The sequence below is a fragment of the Ctenopharyngodon idella genome, chromosome 5 (genome assembly GCF_019924925.1).
Source record: "Ctenopharyngodon idella isolate HZGC_01 chromosome 5, HZGC01, whole genome shotgun sequence".
Classification (NCBI taxonomy): domain Eukaryota; kingdom Metazoa; phylum Chordata; class Actinopteri; order Cypriniformes; family Xenocyprididae; genus Ctenopharyngodon; species Ctenopharyngodon idella.
The window spans coordinates 18,150,869-18,174,015 of NC_067224.1; the positions used below are offsets into that span (position 1 = coordinate 18,150,869).

Below are 23,147 nucleotides of genomic sequence, written 5' to 3' on the forward strand. Positions count from 1 at the left end.
TTTTATAGTCTGTCGGTGCATCTGTGACATCGTCGGTCTGCTGTAGCCAATCAAAATTGGCATGTATTCACACATGCTTCAGTGACTAGTTCACACAGAACATTCTCATAGAGTCAATACCATGACTCAGTGTCAAAGCTCCACTTTGAAAGGGAACTAATTAATGCCAATGTATTTTATAAATGTAGACATTCCAAAGCAAATCAAACTAAAACTTGCTTTGTTTTATATATATTAAATTGAATGTACAGTATGTATATATACATAAATATTTTTGCTATATAAATGTTTATGGAATTAATCTACAAAAATGTACTGTAGCTTAAACATATTTAGTTCTTTTCATGTTAAGCAAATCTAACATTTAGATCTTCAGAATGTATTTATGAGTTATAGTGGTTTTGTCCAGCTGACCACAAGGCTTACATATTCTTATTTTTTCATCATTCTGTTATTCTTCTGCATTAGATGAGATCCAGATAGCTGCAGCAGAAGCAAGTCTCTAGCTATTCTGTTCTGATCAATACATGTTGCCATCTTAGTACAGGAAGAACATGTTTTAGTGCCTAAAAACATCTGGCATTCTAGATAATTCATGTGGTTCACACTCCTTACCCAGTGCATCACCATCAGAAACATTTTGAAGTGATGCATAACATCCTTGCATGAACTCAATTTGAAAACTACTTTTTATATCCAAAAGACCTTACAGAAGCTCAAAATCACCAGAACTCTGATAAACAGCGGTGGAAAGTGTTGAACACAGTTTGAATTGGGAAAAGGAAGCTGAAGTCCACTCCTGTACCAGCAGCTTGATAAGAAAAAGTTCCAGGTTCAAACTAAAGTTGGAGAAGCCTTCATCAGCAATGCAAGATTGTAATGCACTGTGGACAGCTTCTCTCTCAAGCTCAGTGTGGGCTCCATGCATATTGCCACAGGATCCTTATGTACCCAATACAAATCATATGCATTTTGAATGAGTATTGTATGAGAATCCTATAGAGAAAAACTAATGTTAAAATGTCTCTCTGATGGTGATGGTGTGGGTTAAATCCAATATCCAAGCTCTCCATGAATGCAAAGTGTTCAGAAGAACCTGCGTGATATTGATTTGGACTGTTAAACAAGTTGTATGGTTAATCAGTGTGAATTGTTCTTTGTCTTGAAACAGAGTGCATTTTACCTTTACTGCCCATGTATGGATGTTAGCCTAATGACGTATTGTGTTTTCCTTCCACTGAGTGCTTTATTCTTTTTCTTCTAATTGCTAATAAAATGTATAAAGAGAAGCTAAAACCCATCTACACAAATTATTTCATTTAAATTCTGCGTCTTATCTGAAACCTGACAAGCAGATACATTTTTCAGATAATTCTAGAAGGCAATTGTATTGTATTTCACAAACACAATTTCGTATTTTATCTAACAAAAACAAAGCAATAAAAATGTATTGAAATTAAAAAAAGAAGTTGAAATTAAATCACAAGAATCATTTATTGTTAATCATTTTACTAAAAGCATTTGTAAATGTTCATGAAAACAAATGCAAATGTGAAGAGTCTTCCGGCGTGTGATGAAACACCATGGCAACAACAGAAATCATTGTGGACGTTGTTATGCTCCTGGTAAAGGTTATTCATACAGAAGCCTAATACAATTACACTGCAAATGCCACAAGCCTCAAGAGCTAAAAGAGCAAACTGAACAGGAGACAACAAACAAACACTCTTTGAAGCAAGTGGAAAGTTTATTTAAAGAGAATAAAATATCTGAGATGACGAGAGACATGACATTTCCTATTGGAAAGGGAATTTAGAAGATCTCTTCATCCAATATAATTGCTGGCACTCAAAAGAATCTTTGAAGAGCGAGTCCTTAAACGCTAGTGTCATCATCATACTTTATAACATCCTCTGTCTGAAAAAAAAACAAGCTTTAATCAAACCTTTAATAACTGTATTAAATAATACAAACACCCTGAATCCTGATTTGATCTACTTGTCCTGGTGATGAACTATTCAGTTAAGTTTATTTTTCTTTCTCACTGGTATATTTATCTTGTTTTAAGCATAAATTTATCACAGTTTAGTTTGGTTTAAGCTAAAGACACAAAAAAATGCCAATGTGGTAAGAAAGTTTAAATTAATTAATGTCAGGTTCTCTGAAAACGAGTCCAATTACTATTAAAGTAAATTTATTTGGTTTTACAGTTTTTTTGTTTGTTTTGTTTTTCTGTTGTTTTGCAGGGAAAATCATCATTAAAACCAGATACATTTACTTTAAAGGAAATTGGACTTTATAAAATTATTATTATTCCATTAAATAATCTATTAAAGTTACACTTACATGCCTGGTTTCACAGACAGGGCTTAGATTATGTTAGGAGTAGGCCTTAGTTCAATTAGGACATTTAAGTAGTTTTTATAAATGTGCCTTAAAAAACAAAGAAGAAAAAAGCTTAAAGTGCCCCTATTATGGATTTTTGAAAATGACCTTTCATGTAGTGTTTAACATAACTCTAAGTGAATGAAAACATCCTGCAAAGTTTTAAATCTGAAAGTGCACTGTATATAAAGTTATTGTCTCTCAAAAGTAAGAGTCGACTCTGAGTCAATTAAACGAGTCGTTTGTAAAATCCAAGTCGTTTCGTTGTTGCATCAAAACGAAACAGGGGTGCGTTTCCCGAAAGCATCGTTAGCCAACTATGGTCATAAGTCCCATTGAACTCTATTGGTAACGACGGAACTTGCGACCATAGTTCGCTTTGGGAAACGCACCCCAGCATATTGCCCGCCCACATACACCAGGGAAAATTCTTTTTTTTTTTTTTTTTCAACAATACCACAGCAGTACAATCTTTTGTTGTGTTCCCGTCATTTTACTGACGACTGCTTCTTAAACCTCTGGGAGTTTAACGCAGGATTCACAAAACGCTTGGTTTTAAAATATGGATCACTGCCCAGTTTATTTGGACCAGCTTGCTCCTCTGAATCTCAACCTGTAAGTATGATTAATAATTGATGTTTATGTTTTTAGCGATCGTTCAAAATTCGTAGTTTTGTATATTATGTTGTGTAACATACACCCTCTGTATGTCTCTTGCTAACTGGCTAACTCGCGTTTCTGTAGTTCTGCTATTCAGATGTGGGTCCATTATCGTCTAAAAATGTGTCGATTAATGCAGCTTGTCTGTTTTACTATTTGGAGTATGATCAAGGATGGAGCACGACTTTTGTTTACAAAGTGTAATGCATTATCAGCTATTCCAACGTGATCTCATGAGAATACGTGTGTGTATTTTTACGTAAAGTGGTTCTACCACACGTACATTTTCATACACATGAAAACGTACAAAATTGACGTATTTATAGCACTAAAACGTAAAAATACTTACGTATTAACGGCAATAAAAGGTAAATCATGTAATGTAAAGTGTGAATGTATATGAATTCCCATGTATTAATATTAAAATCGTGGCATTAATGTTTTAAATCTGTTGTATTCAATTGTCATATCAATACATGTTTTTAGTCGAATTTATTGAATGCAGTTTACTCATCTACTTAATATGAAAATAACATTTCTGTTCATGACTTGTGCTGCAAACATGTTTCGGATGATTACATAATGTTAAACAAGACTAGTTTGAAACCTTATGAATAAAATTTCTGTAACTGTTTACCCATTTTGTAATATTTAGTTTGTTTGCTGTGCGACACAGAAGGCGTTTTCTCCTATGCAGCGGCTGACAATACAACCATAAGATACACCAAAGCACAACATAAATTCACAAATCACATCCATTTTATTTGTTCGCTGTACTCCATATCTTTAGAATCCATATGTTTGTAAGGAACAGATCCGAATTCAGCCCTTTATTCATCGATCTTCATCTTCATTCTCAACAGCAGCGACTGTCACGATCAAAGCCCGCGCTCGTTATGATTCAAATTTGAAAGTAGCGCCACCCTCGAGAAGCGTTACGACATGGTTTACGGCACTGATATCGAACGCTCATTGGTTCTCACCTGCTTCGTCACAGATTGCGACATGCCGTGTTTCAGTGAATTGACATTTGAAATGAGTGCGCGACTTCACGGAGTGAAGCCGGATTCATCATATTTTCATGGATTAATAAGTTAAATAAGTTAAATTCTGCTCAGGGGTCCATTCTTCGTACCTCGCTTAATACATCTGAGATGATTTGACAGATGCTAGATCTTCTAATCGTGATAACTGAACTCTGGCTAATTTGGTTCTTCAAACGAATTTGTGGATTGGATTAAAATATCAGGATTAAGTTGTCTGAGATTACTGCGCGTTCTCATGTTCCTTGAAAAGGGCAGATGTATTGATACTCGAAACCACGATCAGCAATGCAGCGATTGGCTGGCGGCAAGACAGCAATGTAATGACATCATATAATTAGAAAAGACACCTGACGAAAAACTTAACGAATTTCTGGACCTTTATAATGAAACAGCCAAGCGAACAAAATGACAGAACAACATAAATGTAATAATAGATACATGAAATGTGCACTGTTTTTTTTTGTTTTGTTTTGTTTTTTTTAACATGATTTAGATTCACGAGTATCTATACAGTCATTTTTATTTCAGTGTTGTAATTTGCAATTCATTCAATTTTATCTTTAAAGCAGATTTGTTAAGTAACAGCATTAATTAAAGTTTTAATTAAAAATTTAATTAAAGTCAAGATCAAGTTATCTGCATCTTCTGTGCTGCATCAAGCCACTCCCATAATAGCGTCACCATTCAAATTAATGCACGGCTCATAACTGTACAAGCATGTGTGTAATACTCATAATACAACTGTAAAGTAATTATTCCATCACAAATAAATCTTTCAATAAGTAAAGCTGGCTGTCTATAGTGTTATAGACTACACAACATTATAATATTATTTTCAAATTAATTTGTAAATTATTAGCATTTTAAATTATTGTCCCTGGATAAGTAGAGTACTCTTGAAATAGAATAGCAGTGGCTGGGACAGATCTTAAATATCAATTCCGCTTAAAAGATGCAATCTAATCCTGTTTACATGAAATAAGCCCGCTCACGAGCAGGTTTAAGTTTACAGACCTGTTGCTATGGCAGCAAGTCCAGGATGAGCGTAGAAGAACCGAACAATCCAAGATCATCGTCATCAATCAAATCCAGCTAACCAAGTTAGCGACGTACAAAGAACGGGCCCCTGTACCCTATAAAAAACTATTACCACCAGAGAGGACTGCGACTGGAACTCATCATCATTTGGACTACTTTTGGAACCACTTTTGACATTTTCGCAATAAATGAATTGATTACGCTTGTTTGTCTGTTATTCTTTTATTTATAAAAGATTCACTTACATAACTGTAAAACAAACTGTTTTCTCCTCTGCGTTTTTATTATTACAGTAGTATGGAGGTCTGTCTGTATTGTAATAGGATGTTAAGTGCACACTGTCCACGCTAACTAGTAAACTGTCCACGCTAACTCTCTGTAAACAGTAAACACCCACTGTAATGTTAAACAATGATATAGCCATTTTTTTACTTTGTTAATAGTAATGGTGAAAAAGTCTGTGTACACATCTGGCCTAAATTTTTATCTTATGTTTAGAGGTTTTCAGCTTCGTTTGGCATTCTGTGCACCTAAGTATGACAGTGACGCTGCCATCACGTCTTATAAATAACGCAAACTAAGGTGACACTTACCATATAGAAACATCCTACTCCAGTCAGTTTGTGGTTGGTCGACTACTTCGGATGTTTCATTGTCGGACTCGGGCTTGAATTGATACGGTAAAATCGATGCCATCTTTTCTGTCCATTCATTGTATACAATGTCTTGCAAATTGATTAGCTGTCATTCAGTTATGGCAATGGGCGTGCGGTGAGCGCAGTAGACCAATCACAAAGGATTGGGCCATCTGACCAATCAGAGCAGTGTAGGCTCAAGGAAAGGAGGGATTTAGAGAGACTGATTCTTCAAACTGCTTCTAACGAATCGTTTACAAAACATTGAGATCTGAGGTGAAATTAAATGTATCTTATGAGAAAACGAAAGTATTTTTTGACCTTGCATGCATGTAAACCTGTTGCAGGAAACTCCCAAAACAATATTAGGAACCTTAAAAAAAGGCATAATAGGGGCACTTTAAGAACAATGGCACTGACATATTTTAAGACAGCTCAAACATGCATTTTAGTCTGGGACTAGGCTTAAGCCTTGTCTGTGAAACTAATGTTAACTAATGGAACCTTATTGTAAAATTTTTACCCTTTTCAATAAACAAATAAACAACAACAACCACTTTATTACACTGTAAAAATGTCTATGGTTGAAACTTATCAAAGGACAGTGGTTAGTGCTCTCACCAGCTTTTGACATAGCTGTGCCGGGGAACGCTGTGAACAGCAGGATGTGGCCAAGTGAACCCATGCTTGTGCCTGAGTCTCACCTCTCTCCTTCTGTATCCTGCAGGAAATAAAGCATGGATGATCAAGAGTTTTGTACTGATCTGCAACCAGCTCCTTCCTTTCAAATCCCCTGTTGTTAAATAACATCTACTGATAAGTCTGACTTACAGAGTTTTGAACACAGGCAGATCCAGTTTGAAATACTGTGAGCATGTGTCATCCAACTTAGACAGAAGTGCCGTAGTCTTTTTCAATTTACTCTCCTGTTCGATAAAAGTTTAGAGAAAGAGAAAAAAAAATGAAAGAAAAGTTTGGCCAGTAATACAGCCCTTAAAATCAAAAATGACTATGTTTTTTTCCTTGTCGATGTTCAAAGTCAAGCAATGGGAGAGAAGATGAGAGAGTAACGTGTTGTTGTTTGAGAGTTCGGGCTTGGTTAATACCCAACGAGTACAAAGAGCACCCTGTCACTCGAAATTAATTGAAATCTCGCAAAACTCTCTCAGTTGGCGAGTGAACTTCATTTGTGCATGTTAATGATGTGCGTTCGTTCTTTGGTTACAGATGCAGTTTAAACCCTTCAATTTAATGTGCACACCAGCAACTCTTCTCGTTTCGCCATTTACTGTATGCAGAAAAGCAGCGAGCAAGAAGATAATTGGAGGATCTGCTAGAGAAAACTGAAAGGCTAAATTCACCAAACAGTGACATACTTTTGATCAGGTTACCTGTGAGATTTTCATGGGGCTCCAATTATAGCATTAAAATAGGAATTCCTCAAGGTTATTTTATTCAAGCATCCTTATGAAATGACGCCTGCCTGAACTCAATTTTTCATGTGATTTCATCTTGTAGGCTATTATTGCCAAGAGAACCATGGAATCCATCATCATAGAGAGATGAGAGCTCCAAACAATAGGATCCCAATCTCAAAAACGAGATGAGGCTTCACGGCAAAATTAAGTCACTCATTGTCAAGTCAGAGAGTGACATTGTGCTGGCAAATCATCTAGACATGCATCAAAAAGATCGAAGCCTCTCACAATAGCCATCTACCTGGGGTTTTAGCAATCTTACAGTCCTATAAGCACAAAAAAAAAAAAAAAAAACCTTGAAGGCTGAAGAATGGTTTGGTTATGTAATTCAAAAAAAACGAAAACTTGTTGCTAAGCACAAGACATGAAACAACGAAACAAAACAAAGATGACATAAACCAGAGACTGATAAATCGTGTCAATTTCAGGAGGAATATGCTAATGTCATCTCACCTTCTCCGTTAAACACGCTGTGACGTCAGCAGATGAGCAGCAGGCCGTTACCGTGCTCTTGATTCGATCAAGGATGGTCGTCAGAACAGGCAGAGAAATGGAGGCATGTTTTCCTCCAATCACAAACAAGTATCTGGAAACATGCACACATACATACACATGCTTTTGATCGAATTCATACACTGACTTTAGGAAACATGCTGTTTGGTAATTCCCCTGCTGTTGCATACAACATGACATTTCTCCTTTTCCATGGCCACTGCTATAAATGAATGTTGTGAGGGCAGAGCATGAGCAGAAATCTTCAGCCAACCAGCAGGAGGCTGCAAGACCTCAATGTGTTTTGAAAATAGTCTCCATAGGAGGTTCTGATCTCTTCACCGTAGGTTTCTGTTATAATGCTAGGACAGGGGTTTTCAAACGGGGGTCCATAAGAGTGTTCTCTCCATGGACAGTATATATATATATATATATATATATATATATATATATATATATATATGTATATACATGCACTTTATTTTATTATTAGATATCTTTTTAGGGGTGTGAAGGGTCACTGTAAAATTGCCCTGGAACCATATTTATAGTGAAAAGTGGACTTTATAGTGGACTATACAGATACAAGTAGTAACATTCGCAGACAAAATGCTGGCTTTGTGTCATTCTATTTCTCATACAGTTTAAATGGGTCTTTATAGGAAGATGGCATTTCCCAACCCCTACAGCTCCACCAGTAAGACACAGGTACTTTTTAATCCACACATTTCACCAAATCAGATTTAAAAAGAAAAAGAAAACTGCATTTGATACTGGCTATCATTTAGAATTATTATTAATTTTGGTATTATTTATTTGAATTAGCTTTTATTATTTTATTTTTATTATTTTCATTTAATTTTTGGTTGAAATTTTAATCATTTTCTTATGTGCTTTTGTATTTTTAGTAGTTTTATCTTTTTTAATATTTTTATTTAGCTTGGAATTTTTATCTTCAAGTATTTTATTTTGTTTCTGCTTCATTTTAATTTCTGAAAATGATTTTAACAGTTTTAGTTAACAATAAGAACAATGTATATTGTAGTTATAAAACGTCTCGGTTACGTATGTAACCCTCATTTCCTAAAGGAGGAAACAGATGTATGTTGAAACTGACCGACGAATTGGGAATCGCTTTGGGAGACCAATCTACTTCGAGTGTAAGAAAAATGAGCCAATGCATATTGGCATGCGATGATTGCAACAGCTGCTCTGCACTGCGGTGCGAGTATTTAATGAGCAGCAGGTGCGTCGCATATTTGTTTTTCCGCTGAGGAGCCGAGCTAGTGACTCGGCCATACAGCGGAGGTACAACGACTGTGGCGACGGGACGTACATCTCCGTTCCCTCCTTCAGGGAACGAGGGTCACATACGTAACCGAGACGTTCCCTTTCAGAATTGGGGATATCTACCAACACGACACTGTCGCTGGCCCTTCCAGCGCTCTGCTTGAGACTCCTGGACCGCCCCCAACTGTTGGAGCGGAAGTCAGGGCTATAAGCAGAGGTCAACGGGCGGGAGTGGCGTTGCAAGCCGACACTTAGAACAGGTCCTTCGCGCTACTGGCCACTGGGGGCAAGTACACGGGAAGATACCGGGTCTACACGAAGGCTATAGAACCTAGCGAACGTGTTAGGTGTCGCCCAGCCCGGAGCTCTACAAATATCTGTCAGCGAGGCGCCTTGGGCCAGCGCCCAGGAGGAAGCAACACTTCTAGTTGAGCATCCACTATCCAGTGGGCTAATCTCTGCTTGGAGGCAGCCTTTCCCTTCTGCTGGCGTCCGTAACAGACAAAGAGTTGGTCTGAGGTCCTGAAGCTTTGCGTTCTGTCCACGTACAGCCGCAGAGCGTGGACGGAACAGAGAAAAGCTAGGGCTGGGTCTGCCTCCTCCGAGGGCAGCGCTCCCTGAAGGGAGTGGTAGGAACCTTGGGCACATATCCAGGCCGGGGTCTCAGGACAATGTGAGAGTTGGTCGGCCCGAATTCTAGGCACGATTCGTCGACCGAAAATGCCTGCAGGTCCTCTACCCTCTTGATGGAAGCCAATGCAGTCAGGAGAACTGTCTTTAGTGACAGAATTTTCAACTCAGCTGACTGTAAAGGTTCAAAGGAAGGTCTCTGCAGTGCCGTGAGCACCAGAGACAGGTCCCAAGAGGGTACCGAGGTAGGACGAGGAGGGTTTAACCTCCTCGCCCCTCTAAGGAACCTGACGACCAGGTCGTGCTTACCAAGAGACTTACCATCAACTGCATTGTGATGTGCGGCAACATACACTTTCAGGGTGGAGGGAGACAGCCTTCGCTCCAACCCATCTTGCAGGAAGGAAAGCATGACTCTGACTGGACATCTTTGGGGGTCTTTCTGGTGGGAAGAACACCATTCAACGAACAGGTTCCACTTCAAAGTAGAGGGGGCTCTAGAGGAAGTGATGGTGTCTACCACTAATTGGGGTAGGTCACCTAGAACCTCCGTGTTCCATCCAGGGACCAGACATGAAGTTTCCAGAGGTCTGGACGTGGGTGCTATAGGGTGCCCCATCTCTGAGAAAACAGGTCCTTCCTCAGAGGAGTGGGCCAAGGAGGGGCTGTCGCGAGGAGCATAAGTTTCGAGAACCAAGTCCGGCTGGGCCAGTATGGCGCAACTAACAAGATCTGCTCCTCGTCCTCCCTGACTTTGCACAGTGTCTGTGCAAGGAGGCTCACTGGGGGAAACACATATTTGCAAAGGCTCTGGGGCCAGCTGTGCGCCAGTGCATCCTGTGCCGAGGGTGCCCTCGGTCAGGGAATAAAACAACTGACAATGGGTCGAGTCAGGAGAGGCAAACAGGTCTACCTGTGTGGCTCCAAAGAGGTCCCAAATCAGCTGGACCACCTGGGGATGGAGTCGCCACTCTCCCGGAAGCGCAGGCTGTCGTGAGAGCTCGTTGGCTGCACGATGTGAATGGCCCGAAGCGACCTCAGATGCCTCTGACTCCAGAGAAGGAGATGGCGGGCGAGTTGCCACATGCGGCGGGAGCGTAGACCACCCTGGTGGTTGATGTACGCAACAGTCGCAGTATTGTCCGTACGGACCAGCACGTGCTTGCCATGTAGCAGCCCTTTGAGGCGGCCCAGCGCAAGACGTACTGCTAGCAACTCGAGGCAGTTGATGTGCCAATGCAGTTGAGGCCCCGTCCACAGACTCGACACTGCAAGCCCGTGGCAGAGGCATCCGTGAACACCACAGCATGCCTGGACACTTGTTCTAGGGGGACTCCCGCCCGTAGAAATGAATGGTCTGACCACGGACTGAAGGTTTGGTGACAATACGGGGTGTGAAGCCAGTGCTGTGCCAGTATCAGCCAGTCGTTGAGATAGTTGAGAATGCGAATGCCGCATTCTCTGAGTGGAACAATGGCTGCCTCCATGACCTTCGTAAAGACGCGAGGTGACAGGGACAGCCCAAAGGGTAGGACCTTGTACTGATATGCCCGACCCTCGATCGTAAACTGAAGGAACGGCCTGTGTCGAGGGAGGATCGAGACATAAAAGTACGCGTCCTTCAGGTTGATCGCTGCAAACCAATCTCAGGGACAGATGCACTCGAAAATGCGTTTCTGCATTAACATCTTGAACGGGAGCTTGTGCAGGGCCTGGTTCAAGGTTCGCAGGTCCAAGACTGGCCGTAACCCACCCCCTTTCTTAGGGTACAATGAAGTAGGGGCTGTAGAACCCTGTCTTCATATCGGCTGGAGGGACCGACTCGTTCGCGTCTTTCGCTAGTAGGACGTCAATCTCTGTCCGTAAGACAGGGGCAGGATGCCCCTGAACTTGGGAGGACACCAAGCGAACTGAATCGCATAACTGAGTCTGATGGTACGGATGAGCCATCGAGACGGGCTGGGGAGCACTAGCCACCGATGTACGTGGGGTGTAGCAGCGAGGTGGAACACAGGGACTCGACTCGGGAGGCACTGAGTCGGCCCGAAGTGGAGTCTGTAAGCACTGTGCAACACTTACCTGGTTCCAGGGTGGGGCAGAGGGTGTGTGAGAAGGCCTGGTGGCATCCTCAAACCACACGCTGCTGTCTGCTGGCGAAGAGAGAGGGAGAAGGGAGCGGCAAGGTGTTTGTAACACGTCGCACACTGCCAACCGTGCCCTCTTGTGACCCAGAGATAAAGGAAACTGCTCTTTTTTTGAAAATGTGGGTACCGCTGGACTCAGAGGAGCGAGCGGCAGAACAAGAACAAAAGGAAACAAAGGATTCTCTGTATATAAACAGCAAACTCATTGAAGGCGCCCTCTTCCGCAAACTGTGAGAACAGCTGTTTTTGCTCTCTCGTGAGATCGCGACCAACACTGTCAGCGCCGCCACACCCGCACCAGACACGCAGAGGCTCCTTCCTAAAAGAACAGCTCGTCTTCCACAACTCTTCAAAGAAACACGCACGCAGGAACAGCACGTGTTCAGCTCCGAAGCGAAAAGCAAATATGCGACGCACCTGCTGCTCATTAAATACTCGCGCCACAGTGCATAGCAGCTGTTGCAATCATCGCATGCCAATATGCATTGGCTCGTTTTTCTTACACTCAAAGTAGATTGGTCTCCCAAAGCGATCCCCAATTCGTCCGTCAGTTCCGACGTACTTCGAACGTGACCGACTGAAAGGGAACTAAAAATACATGAACACATGGAGATGCCAATTGTGGAATTTAATTATCATAGAAGCTTAGCAAGTAAGAAATAATGGTAAAACTTTATTCCACTATATTCCACTTTAGATATTCCACTTTAGATATTCTTATTATATATAAAACTTTGCATCTGCATGTCAACTAACTCATTAATTTGCAACATGTCAATTAATTAAGAGTATTATTATCATTAGAGTATTAGACTGTTAAGTTAGTAGAATAAATTTACGTAGTTGCAAAGTTACGTATACTGTAGTCAGTAGAATGTCTGTTGGTGGACTATCAAAATAAAGTGTTAGCAGAAATTAAGCAGACAATCTGCTAATAATGCAAAAATAAGTGGCAAAAACATCTATGCAAGAATCTGGTCTACTACCATACATATAAAACACTTTAAGTTGTAATTTTAGTTTTAAATGTTTAGCAAAACAAAATTGATTGATAGTACACTCTGGTTGGGAATAGGGATACTGAAAGATTTACAACACAGTTTGTGTTTATTTGTCTTTTATACAAACTGAATTTTGGTGCCATGAGTCCATTTCACACATTGTGGAGGCTGATTTTCTGGTCATACAAAAATTAAGAATTCAAAGTTTTATGCTACACCACTAGGGGGTACAGTTGGACAGTGTAATGGCTGAAGAAGGAGAGTCTATTAGCATGATTTTAATTATTATTAGTTTTAAATTAATATTAATGAAAACTTCACATACTTCTCTTATTTCTGACAGAACAACCTGTCTCACATCAATTTCACTTGCATACACTCAGAAGCCACAATAAATGACCTGGTATTAGCACCCCCGAAGCACTGTGAAAATGTCACCTTTAATGACACCAGGCCCTGAGGTAAACTCAGCAGAACTTGCTAGCACACATTCAGATTCAATGTTGAGTGGCTCATCTAATTACAGTCCAAGATAAATTAAACATAGGCTTCTCTGCACAGTTGTCTGCCCCTCAGCAAGGGTTCATTCTTTCTTGTCCACCCAGGCACAAAAGTGACTTCACAAGCTTCATTCAGCACAGCATGCAGTGCATACCGGCTACATTTTCACTAAACGAGAAAGGCACAAGGTGCTGATCAGAGAACAGTCATAATGCACTCCAGCAAATGAAGCAGACCATCATGGAAGTAAAAAGGTCAAACATTTCAGATCTTTGTTTGAGGGCAACCTGTTCTAATGTTTGGTGCTTCAGGCATGCATCATTTGCAGGACAATGATTGTTAGTCTGCAAAGGAAAAATTGAAGTATGATCTGAAATGTTACACAGAAGAGAAATGGGTCTGTTCTGTGTGATGCATTTGCTGTAATCTGATCCCATCAGTTTTCAAAAGAATATATAGGAATAGACTCCATCACCTCTCCAAATATCAGTCAAATCATGTAACGTGACTGTCGTAATATACAGTCTCATGACGGACTTGCTCGATAGCAAGGAGTTAAAAGCATATTGAGCTGCGAATGAGGCTTTTTGTGGGCGTGCTCTGTGATGGAGCGAAACATGGACGGGCTACTTTGGGCTTTTGGGTGTGCGCTTTAACAGAAAAATACAAACAAAAATATTTCAGAATGTCCTTCTTAGGGTGTTTTCACTTAAACACATTCAGTTATTTCTTAAGTGAACATAAACAGTTGGGAAAGTTTATGCTTGTCAGTATTTTAGATCTGTGCATTCGGTCTTAAAGTGATAGCAGCCTAATAAATTTGCTGCTGTCTATCATTTAAAATCTATTTTCCCTATTGTCACATAAATCCAAGTAAAATGGCTTCTCAAACAAGAAAAAATGTTAGGTGGGACTTCATTTTGTCCATCGGGAATTGATTGTATTGTTGGATGGTTGTGGTTTGGTATTGCTGTGATCTCGCCAAAAATCTCGTGCCAATGTGATCTTGCGCCAAAGAGATAAAGATATGTTGTTATGAGAGCACTTTTTTTTTTTTTTTTTTTTTTAATGATGTGCATGGATAAATCATTTAAATTAAATACTGCAATATTCCATAAAAAGAACATATTGTTTCTGGAATTTTCTTTCTTTTTTTTTTTTCTTTTTTTTGAAGAATATCGATTTCATTGTGACTTTAAGCAAAAGTCTGAAGAGAGTTCTTTTGATCATATGATTATATTCAGAGCCACACTATGAATAATTCATCACTAGTTGCACTTCTGCCCCTTAATAGACTAGCTAAAGATCAAAATCAAGAGGAACGCTCTCCATTATGTTTGGGAAAATGGGACCTGGTGACTTTTCCCAGAGAACCTGTATTAAATCTGAGTGGGTCACAGTGAATGCGTAATATGCCAGTTATATCACTCAATATGGCATTAGCATTTACATCACATTTGGCAAGACAGATCAAAATATAGTGTTGTGATGTCAAAGTATTCCTTCAACAAAATACCTACAGACTTTGGCACATCATAATGAAATAAGCATGGCTAACATTGGAAATATCTTTTCCGGTTGACCTTTCCTTTAAGACACGCATGGTTTCCTTACCACAGAATATTGGATGAATATTAAATAAGCACCTGTCAATCCCATGGGGTTGAACTTCCTTGCAGAGCTGGGATGAAACAGGACTGGCTACATGTGGATACTGACGGGGTTGTCTTTTCAAGACATCCACGCAAGGAAGCGTATCCAGGGCAGGTTTCCTGCAGCACTTTCGGAAATCCTCAGAAATGGCATCCAGTTTGGATTCATTGCAGAGAACTTTCTGAAAGCTTGTTAACTATTATGAAGAGGAAAAGAACAATAAATCAGGCTCTCCTGCTGATTTTTGTGACAAAATAAATGATATCAGAAAGTTCTGTCGAATTTCTCTAGTCTGTTCCATGTACTCTTTCTCTTGAAAAGGAAGTATTATCTCTTGTCATTAGTTCCCTTTCTTGGTATTTTGATATGACTGCTGCACTTATACATAATTTACCCTAATATTGAATGACACATGATAAAATTAAACTGACGAGGAGCAGCAGCTTTCGTAAACAACATTATGCAACTGCTGGTATTGTTGTGAAGTACAGATAGAAAGGCTGTTTTTTCAACTGCTTCCACTCACAGAACTCAAAGACATTTGTATAATAACTACCAAGTATGGCCATTAAAATAAATTCAGAGCCACTGAGTAAAAGAAAAAAAAAATGTCAGAAAATCCCTATCAATTAGGAAGCAGTGAGTATTAAGTCTTCGAGTAGTTGCCATATTTTTCATCAGTTACCCCCAAAAATCTTCATAGCGGAAAAGGAAAATGCACTGCCAGAAGGAACGCTGGTCAAAAGAATTGTCCGAAGAGAGATTTGAACCTTTGTGCTCCTCATTTTAGTTTGTTGAAAATAGCATTGAGTAGAATCTCCTCACCTCTTCAATTATACATTCAGGTTGGGGCTGTAAACAACATTTTTCTAGCCCAGACTGGAAACGACTGGATATGGCTGATGCGTCTTCAAAGGACAGTCCTAGGAGATTTCCATAATATGCAGACAACCTATAAAAGAGATAATTTAAATATGTAAGGCAATGTAAGTCCATAGTATGTACTGTAAAAAGCACAACACACTTCATTTACACTTTAGACCGCAGACAAACAAAACAGTTAACAGACATCTTTGCATCATTATGATTAAATAACTGAGACAACTGAAGTTTAGGAGGGAGTTTAGTTTTCTCATCCTCATGTCTTTCCAAACCCATATTCTGTTGTTTCTTACATAACAATAGGACTTTTAAAAAACATATTAAAAGTAAAATAATAATAATAATAATAATAATAATAAAACTCATAGATCTTTTCCATTCAGTGACAGTTAATGTTAATGACTAGAGTAAAAAAATTCAATACAAGCATTTCAATCAAATATAATTTATGCAATATGTCAAACCTTTAACCCAAAGGGGGGGGGGGGGGGGGACAAAAACAATCTGTGGTTCAACTAGTTTGAAACAACAAGAGGATGCATAAATAACAGAATTTTCATTTTTGCTGAACTGTTCCTTTTACGGTGTGACAATGTGGTGCAAGCCATGGTATATTTACCCAAATTTGTAGGATTTCAAATTCACTTGGTTGTTGCAAACATTGGATAGAAACCTCAGAAAAATGTTGGAGCTTTCCATTTGGAGTCTCTGTAAACAGACAGGATTTATAATGAGGTATTTTACTAAAAATAATTCCACATCAACCACCACCATTCATCATAATGATTATCATCATAATTTTGATAATTATTGGTGTTTCGACCTACATAAATTAAAGTGATTTAAACTGAATTATATCATTATATTAATCATCCTTATCCTCATAATCATTTTATTTCATTATGTATTTCTGCTCCCCCTAGACCTACCCACACTGCGTTAAACAGCAGCTAATTAAATGTCTTTATTTGCTGTATGGGGTGAAACCTTATTTGCTATTTGTCTAGTTTTGTCAAGCAATTTGTCTAGGGCAGGGGTGTCCATTCCTGCTCCTCGAGGGCCACTGTCCTGCAGAGTTCAGCTCCATCCCCAATTAAACACACCTGAAAAAGCTAATTAAGGTCTTAGTAGGCACACTAGAAACTTCCAGGAAGATGTGTTGAAGCAAGTTGGAACTAAACTCTGCAGGACAGTGGCCCTCCAGGAGTAGGGTTTGACACCTATACCCTACACAAATTGCTAGACAAAACTAGACAAATAGCATGTTTCCTCCCTACACAGCAAGTAAAATAAAGACATTTAATTAGTAGTTGTTTAAAGCAGTGTGGGCAGCAGAAAGCAGATTTTAGCTCCATGAACAGCAGATGCGAGTCTGCCAGCACAGGTTTTGTTTTGACAATAATATCTTGGAATCCTGTTTGTTCCTCACAATAGACCGTGCAAAAGCCTTCAGGCCATTTGATACCAAAAGCAGACACACAATGTACAATGATGATTATTAGTCTCATTATAGTCTGGTATAGCACTCTTTAGCTTCTATATGGTGGCATATGGTACTTATGTTTGATTGTCTTCAGACAATACATATAACAATAGCAACAAAGAGGGAGCAATTATGCTCCTGTGGGAAATAAGTGTGGCATCCCATCATCCAAAATACAAGCAAACTGTCTGTCTCTTGCTACCTATTAATGACTTGGCCCATTTTGACTAGGAACTGGACATTATAAAAAAAAAAAAAAAAAAAATTTAAATGTATTTTCTATGTAGAAAATTAGAAAAGTTGATTTTAAGCCAACAGAGCAATCAGAGACAATTGTTTTCTTTATTTTTTTGAAGTACATTATTTTACATTTTTCATCAGCTTCTAATTAGAAAGCTTATTATGTAAAATACATGCACTATGAGTTAATGAATACATTCCTGCAGAAAACAAAAAATAATAATAATAGGCCTAATTTGTCTGCGTGCTGGTGCTGGTCCAATTTGTGGACCATCATAGCCATTCAGTTCTGTAACTTTTGTAAATTTTTGTATGTTTGTGTATATGCTGAAACATACAAAATGGATGTATTGACAGCACAAAAACAAACAAAAAAAATATTATGTATGCACAGCTTTAGTATATTATTTGAAGATTTTTATCTTACTGTTACTGTCTAAATATTTTGGATATAAAAGGATTCACAAACATTTGTATGTGCCTGAATTTGTCATACACAAAATGCTTACTATTAAATGCTGTCATTATACTGACAGTATGGTACTTCACATGCAAATACATACTAATGACATCACGTACAGCAAACCTGGTGCAAACACCAGCATCTTATGCTGAAGACCAGCATCCAAAACACAACGTATGCTGGTTGATTTAAAAGAGACAGCCTAAAGTATTCTGATCAACAACTCACAGCTTGACAAGTCTTGAATCATATTTTTAAGTAGAAAGCGAGAGAGGCTAGTTTAGTTATAGGCTAATATGCTGTTGTCTGAAGTCCCAGTGAGAAAAAAAGAAGCAGAATAATCAAACAGTAATAGTTTTCTTTCTCTCAGGTCATTTTATAATACTGCTTTTACTCAGTACTAGCACTCAATAAATTACTCATATTACCACAATTAGTTAGTCCACCCTAAAAATTAAAATTCTGTCATTAATTACTCATCCTCATGTCGTTCTGGCTCTGTGAGGCCTGCATTGCCAGCAACACAATTAACACTTTCAGTGCCCAGAAAGCTACTAAAGATGTATTTAAAACAGCTTATGTGACTACAGTGGTTCAACCTTAATATTATGAAGTGATGAGAATACTTTTTGTGCGCCAAAAAAAAAAAAGTTAACGACTTTATTCAACAATATCTAGTGATGAATGATTTCAAAACACTGCTTCATGAAGCTTTGAAGCTTTATGAATGTTTTGTTTCGAATCAGTGGTTCGGAGTGTAGTCACATGAACTGTTATAAATATGTCTTCAGTAGCTTTCTGGGCATCTGAAAATGTTAATTGTCTTGCTGGCAATGCAGGCCTCACAGAGCCATCGGATTTTATCAAAAATATCTTAATTTGTGTTCCGAAGATGAACGAAGGTCTTACGGGTGTGGAACGACGTAAGGGTGAGTAATTAATGACAGAATTTTCATTTTTAGGTGAACTAACCCTTTAATTCTTTCCCCGCCAGCGTTTTAAAAAAAGTTGCCAGCCACCACCAGCATTTGATAATTTTCACAACATTTTTCATGGCCCCCAGAATATTTTGTTGTATGAATATATGAACATGCAATACATCGAAATAAAGAGCAGAGCCTCTACTTTAAAAAAACATTCTGTTTTATTCTAGCTTCAAGCATTCTTATTTATTAACACTTGAATGTAGGTAAGGTTCATAAAAAAAAGCAACATTTTGAGAAAAAAGCTGAAAAATCGTGTTTTTATCAAACACTACATCTGGATCATATTTAGTACTATCGGAGCACAGATGCAGTGGATCGCTTTCATCAACACCCCCAAAGCTTCACAGTCCTATACCACTTCCTGTATTAGCATTTCCCTCTGTAACATTAGGCAGTTTCATTTATATGCTGTTTTTTGTTGATGATCGCATTATTTTTCATATGAAACTGCTTACATATGAGATCACTCGTTTATGAGTCTCATCCAACCCGGCCCACATCCAAGTGTGATGTCAGAAGCCAGGCCCATGCCGCCCTGCAGCCGATTCTTAGATTTTATTGGTCATGTCAATCACAGTACCGATTGCCTACACCCAACACTGATCCCTAAACCTATCCTAATCACTGTAACCAATGAAATTGGAGTCACGAGGTGACATTGGCACGGGCATGACTTCTGACGTCACACTTGGATGTGGGCCGGTTTGAATGTCCACCGCAGGCTGCAGCGAGCCCTACTTGGAGAATTACGTGTTTGGCAGGGAAGCGTTTTCTCATAAATAACATAAAATTCTGTGTTTGGCCGGGAAAGTGTTAATATATATACATTAATAATATAATTCATATGCATGTAAGAGAAGAGAAACAATTAATTCTACATTGAGCCGTTAGATCCAGTATTAACTTGTCTGAACCAATTACATTTATTGTTGATGCCCCCAGACATCATATTAAATGTGTTCTCTCTGCACCTACAGTGAGAGGAAGTTGTTAAACTTGTCTTAGGTAGGAAACTCCAATACGTTTTCTCAGGCATAGCATTGCAGATCCATTTAAATTGTTATAAAAATGGGCTGATTCTGGGATTTAAGCCTCCCGGTCTGAGCACGAGCTGATGTGTTGTATTTTGTATTTATTTAGAGGTGTATTTCTTGAGGGGTATACAAGTTTAATTAAGTAAGATTAAGTATGAGAGGTCACAAGTTTAAATCTTGCACATTTGTTTTTTAAATAAATAAAACTTTATATATTCATATTTTCAGTAACACATGACTTAATCACAAACTTAACAGACCCAGACGTTTCTGGACAATGCAACCAAGTGTCTATAATTTGCTTTTTTCGTAACCTTTTGACCACCGTTCTCTGTCATTTCAGTGCCAGTTACTTCAGTCCTGATGTCTAATAATAATATAGTCCTACAAGATGTCTAAGCTGAATAACATCTATTATGTGTGGAATGATACTGTGTGTGTGTGTGCATGTGACTGCAAATGACAAGTATAACTAATTTGCTGTAGGCCATAATCAGCATTAGATACATTCACCCAACACGACACCTCTCACAGTGGTTATGCCACCCCAGGGTTTCCAATGAATGTAATCAGAAATGTGAGGTTCACACTACCTCGTGGAGAAAACAAGGGATTTTGACAGCAGGGCGGCAACATCTCTCGGCCATTCTCACATGGTGCTGAGTAGCATTAAGAACAAAGCCTGCTGGGATGTTTCTGTGCCTCCGGGCAAACTCATACACATACCTGAGGAAGAGAAAATAATGACTTATGACGTCAATATGATAAATCAAAGAACCTCCAAGTCGTGAGTCATAAAGGGTACCGGATATTCTGCTCCCTTATTAATAACTTCTAACCAGAAATCAAAGCCACTAAAAGTGTTTTTTTGATTTAATCCTATCAAAACAGAACATAATCCTCATGTTTACTCATGGATGGTAATGTGCTGTCACAAAAAAAAAAAAAAAAAAAATCTTATTATGAAAAAATGTTGTCATTATGTTTCCAAGGCTTATTTTAGAACAAGATGATTCATATGACTAAACCATTTCAGCTTCATTATGTAGATCTCTGTTGAAGAGAGGTAAAAAAACGAAGTAAGAATTGTATGAACTAAAAGGATTTCAGTCATGTGGTCTGTGTTTTGTCACAAATATAATGACATGACATTGAATAAAAGTAATTGAGATTTTAGGCAAAACAGAAAAAAGATAGGAAAGATTTACGTATTTCTATGTTAAAATTATAAAACACAAATTATGACTTTATAATTTTATAGCTGTGAAAGATTAAGATACAAATAAACAACTGATTAATCTTTAATCAGTAATTGACTTTCAACACATTCAGTTTTATTTATTTAACCTTTATTTGACCAGGCAAGTCATTAAGAACAGGTTCTTATTTTCAATAACAGCCTGGCAGGAGAGTAAAGGTCTCCTGAAAGACATACAATAAAACATTTACAGGTTGTAATAAAAGCACTCAGTTACAGTTTATAAGGAAAGAAAACATAATGATGTGATGTAACAAACAGTTATAGTTCTAATTTCATATAAACTACTTAGTGAGTTTGATTTAAAAGGAACATATTGATCTTGTGCTGATGAAAGGGTACTTGAGCCCGACTAATGGGACTGTAGGTACAAAAGACCGAGAGAAAAAAATAAAAAAACCTGACGTATAACACTATTCTATAGCATCTTTATGCCATAACAAAAAAGCAGAGATCAGGTTAAGTCTGATCTACAAACCCGATTCCAAAAAAGTTGGGACACTGTACAAATTGTGAATAAAAAAGGAATGCAATAATTTACAAATCTCATAAACTTATATTTTATTCACAATAGAATATAGATAACATATCAAATGTTGAAAGTGAGACATTTTGAAATGTCATGCCAAATATTGGCTCATTTTGGATTTCATGAGAGCTACACATTCCAAAAAAGTTGGGACAGGTAGCAATAAGAGGCCGGAAAAGTTAAATGTACATATAAGGAACAGCTGGAGGACCAATTTGCAACTTATTAGGTCAATTGGCAACATGATTGGGTATAAAAAGAGCCTCTCAGAGTGGCAGTGTCTCTCAGAAGTCAAGATGGGCAGAGGATCACCAATTCCCCCAATGCTGCGGCGAAAAATAGTGGAGCAATATCAGAAAGGAGTTTCTCAGAGAAAAATTGCAAAGAGTTTGAAGTTATCATCATCTACAGTGCATAATATCATCCAAAGTTTCAGGGAATCTGGAACAATCTCTGTGCGTAAGGGTCAAGGCCGGAAAACCATATTGGATGCCCGTGATTTTTGGGCCCTTAGATGGCACTGCATCACATACAGGAATGCTACTGTAATGGAAATCACAACATGAGCTCAGGAATACTTCCAGAAAACATTGTCGGTGAACACAATCCACCTTGCCATTCGCCGTTGCCGGCTAAAACTCTATAGGTCAATAAAGAAGCCATATCTAAACATGATCCAGAAGCGCAGGCGTTTTCTCTGGGCCAAGGCTCATTTAAAATGGACTGTGGCAAAGTGGAAAACTGTTCTGTGGTCAGACGAATCAAAATTTGAAGTTCTTTTTGGTAAACTGGGACGCCATGTCATCTGGACTAAAGACAAGGACAACCCAAGTTGTTATCAGCGCTCCGTTCAGAAGCCTGCATCTCTGATGGTATGGGGTTGCATGAGTGCGTGTGGCATGGGCAGCTTACACATCTGGAAAGGCACCATCAATGCTGAAAGGTATATCCAAGTTCTAGAACAACATATGGTCCCATCCAGATGTCATCTCTTTCAGGGAAGACCTTGCATTTTCCAACATGACAATGCCAGACCACATACTGCATCAATTACAACATCATGGCTGCGTAGAAGAAGGATCCGGGTACTGAAATGGCCAGCCTGCAGTCCAGATCTTTCACCCATAGAAAACATTTGGCGCATCATAAAGAGGAAGATGCGACAAAGAAGACCTAAGACAGTTGAGCAACTAGAAGCCTGTATTAGACAAGAATGGGACAACATTCCTATTCCTAAACTTGAGCAACTTGTCTCCTCAGTCCCCAGACGTTTGCAGACTGTTATAAAAAGAAGAGGGGATGCCACACAGTGGTAAACA

General features: G+C 38.8%; 1 protein-coding gene across 1 annotated transcript in view; it reads right to left on the minus strand.

The window, feature by feature from the left end:
• Positions 1–1,728: 1,728 nt before the first annotated feature.
• gc (GC vitamin D binding protein) overlaps positions 1,729–23,147 on the minus strand; it is a 36,063-nt gene continuing 14,644 nt past the window's right edge. Inside the window, exons 5-12 of the mRNA XM_051894874.1 lie at positions 20,635–20,767; positions 16,455–16,543; positions 15,779–15,905; positions 14,947–15,149; positions 7,696–7,828; positions 6,596–6,690; positions 6,386–6,485; positions 1,729–1,917 (exon numbers count right to left, since the gene is read on the minus strand). Of these exons, the coding sequence (XP_051750834.1) occupies positions 1,876–1,917; positions 6,386–6,485; positions 6,596–6,690; positions 7,696–7,828; positions 14,947–15,149; positions 15,779–15,905; positions 16,455–16,543; positions 20,635–20,767 (922 nt within the window). The 3' untranslated portion in view covers positions 1,729–1,875. The remainder of the gene's footprint in view (positions 1,918–6,385; positions 6,486–6,595; positions 6,691–7,695; positions 7,829–14,946; positions 15,150–15,778; positions 15,906–16,454; positions 16,544–20,634; positions 20,768–23,147) is intronic.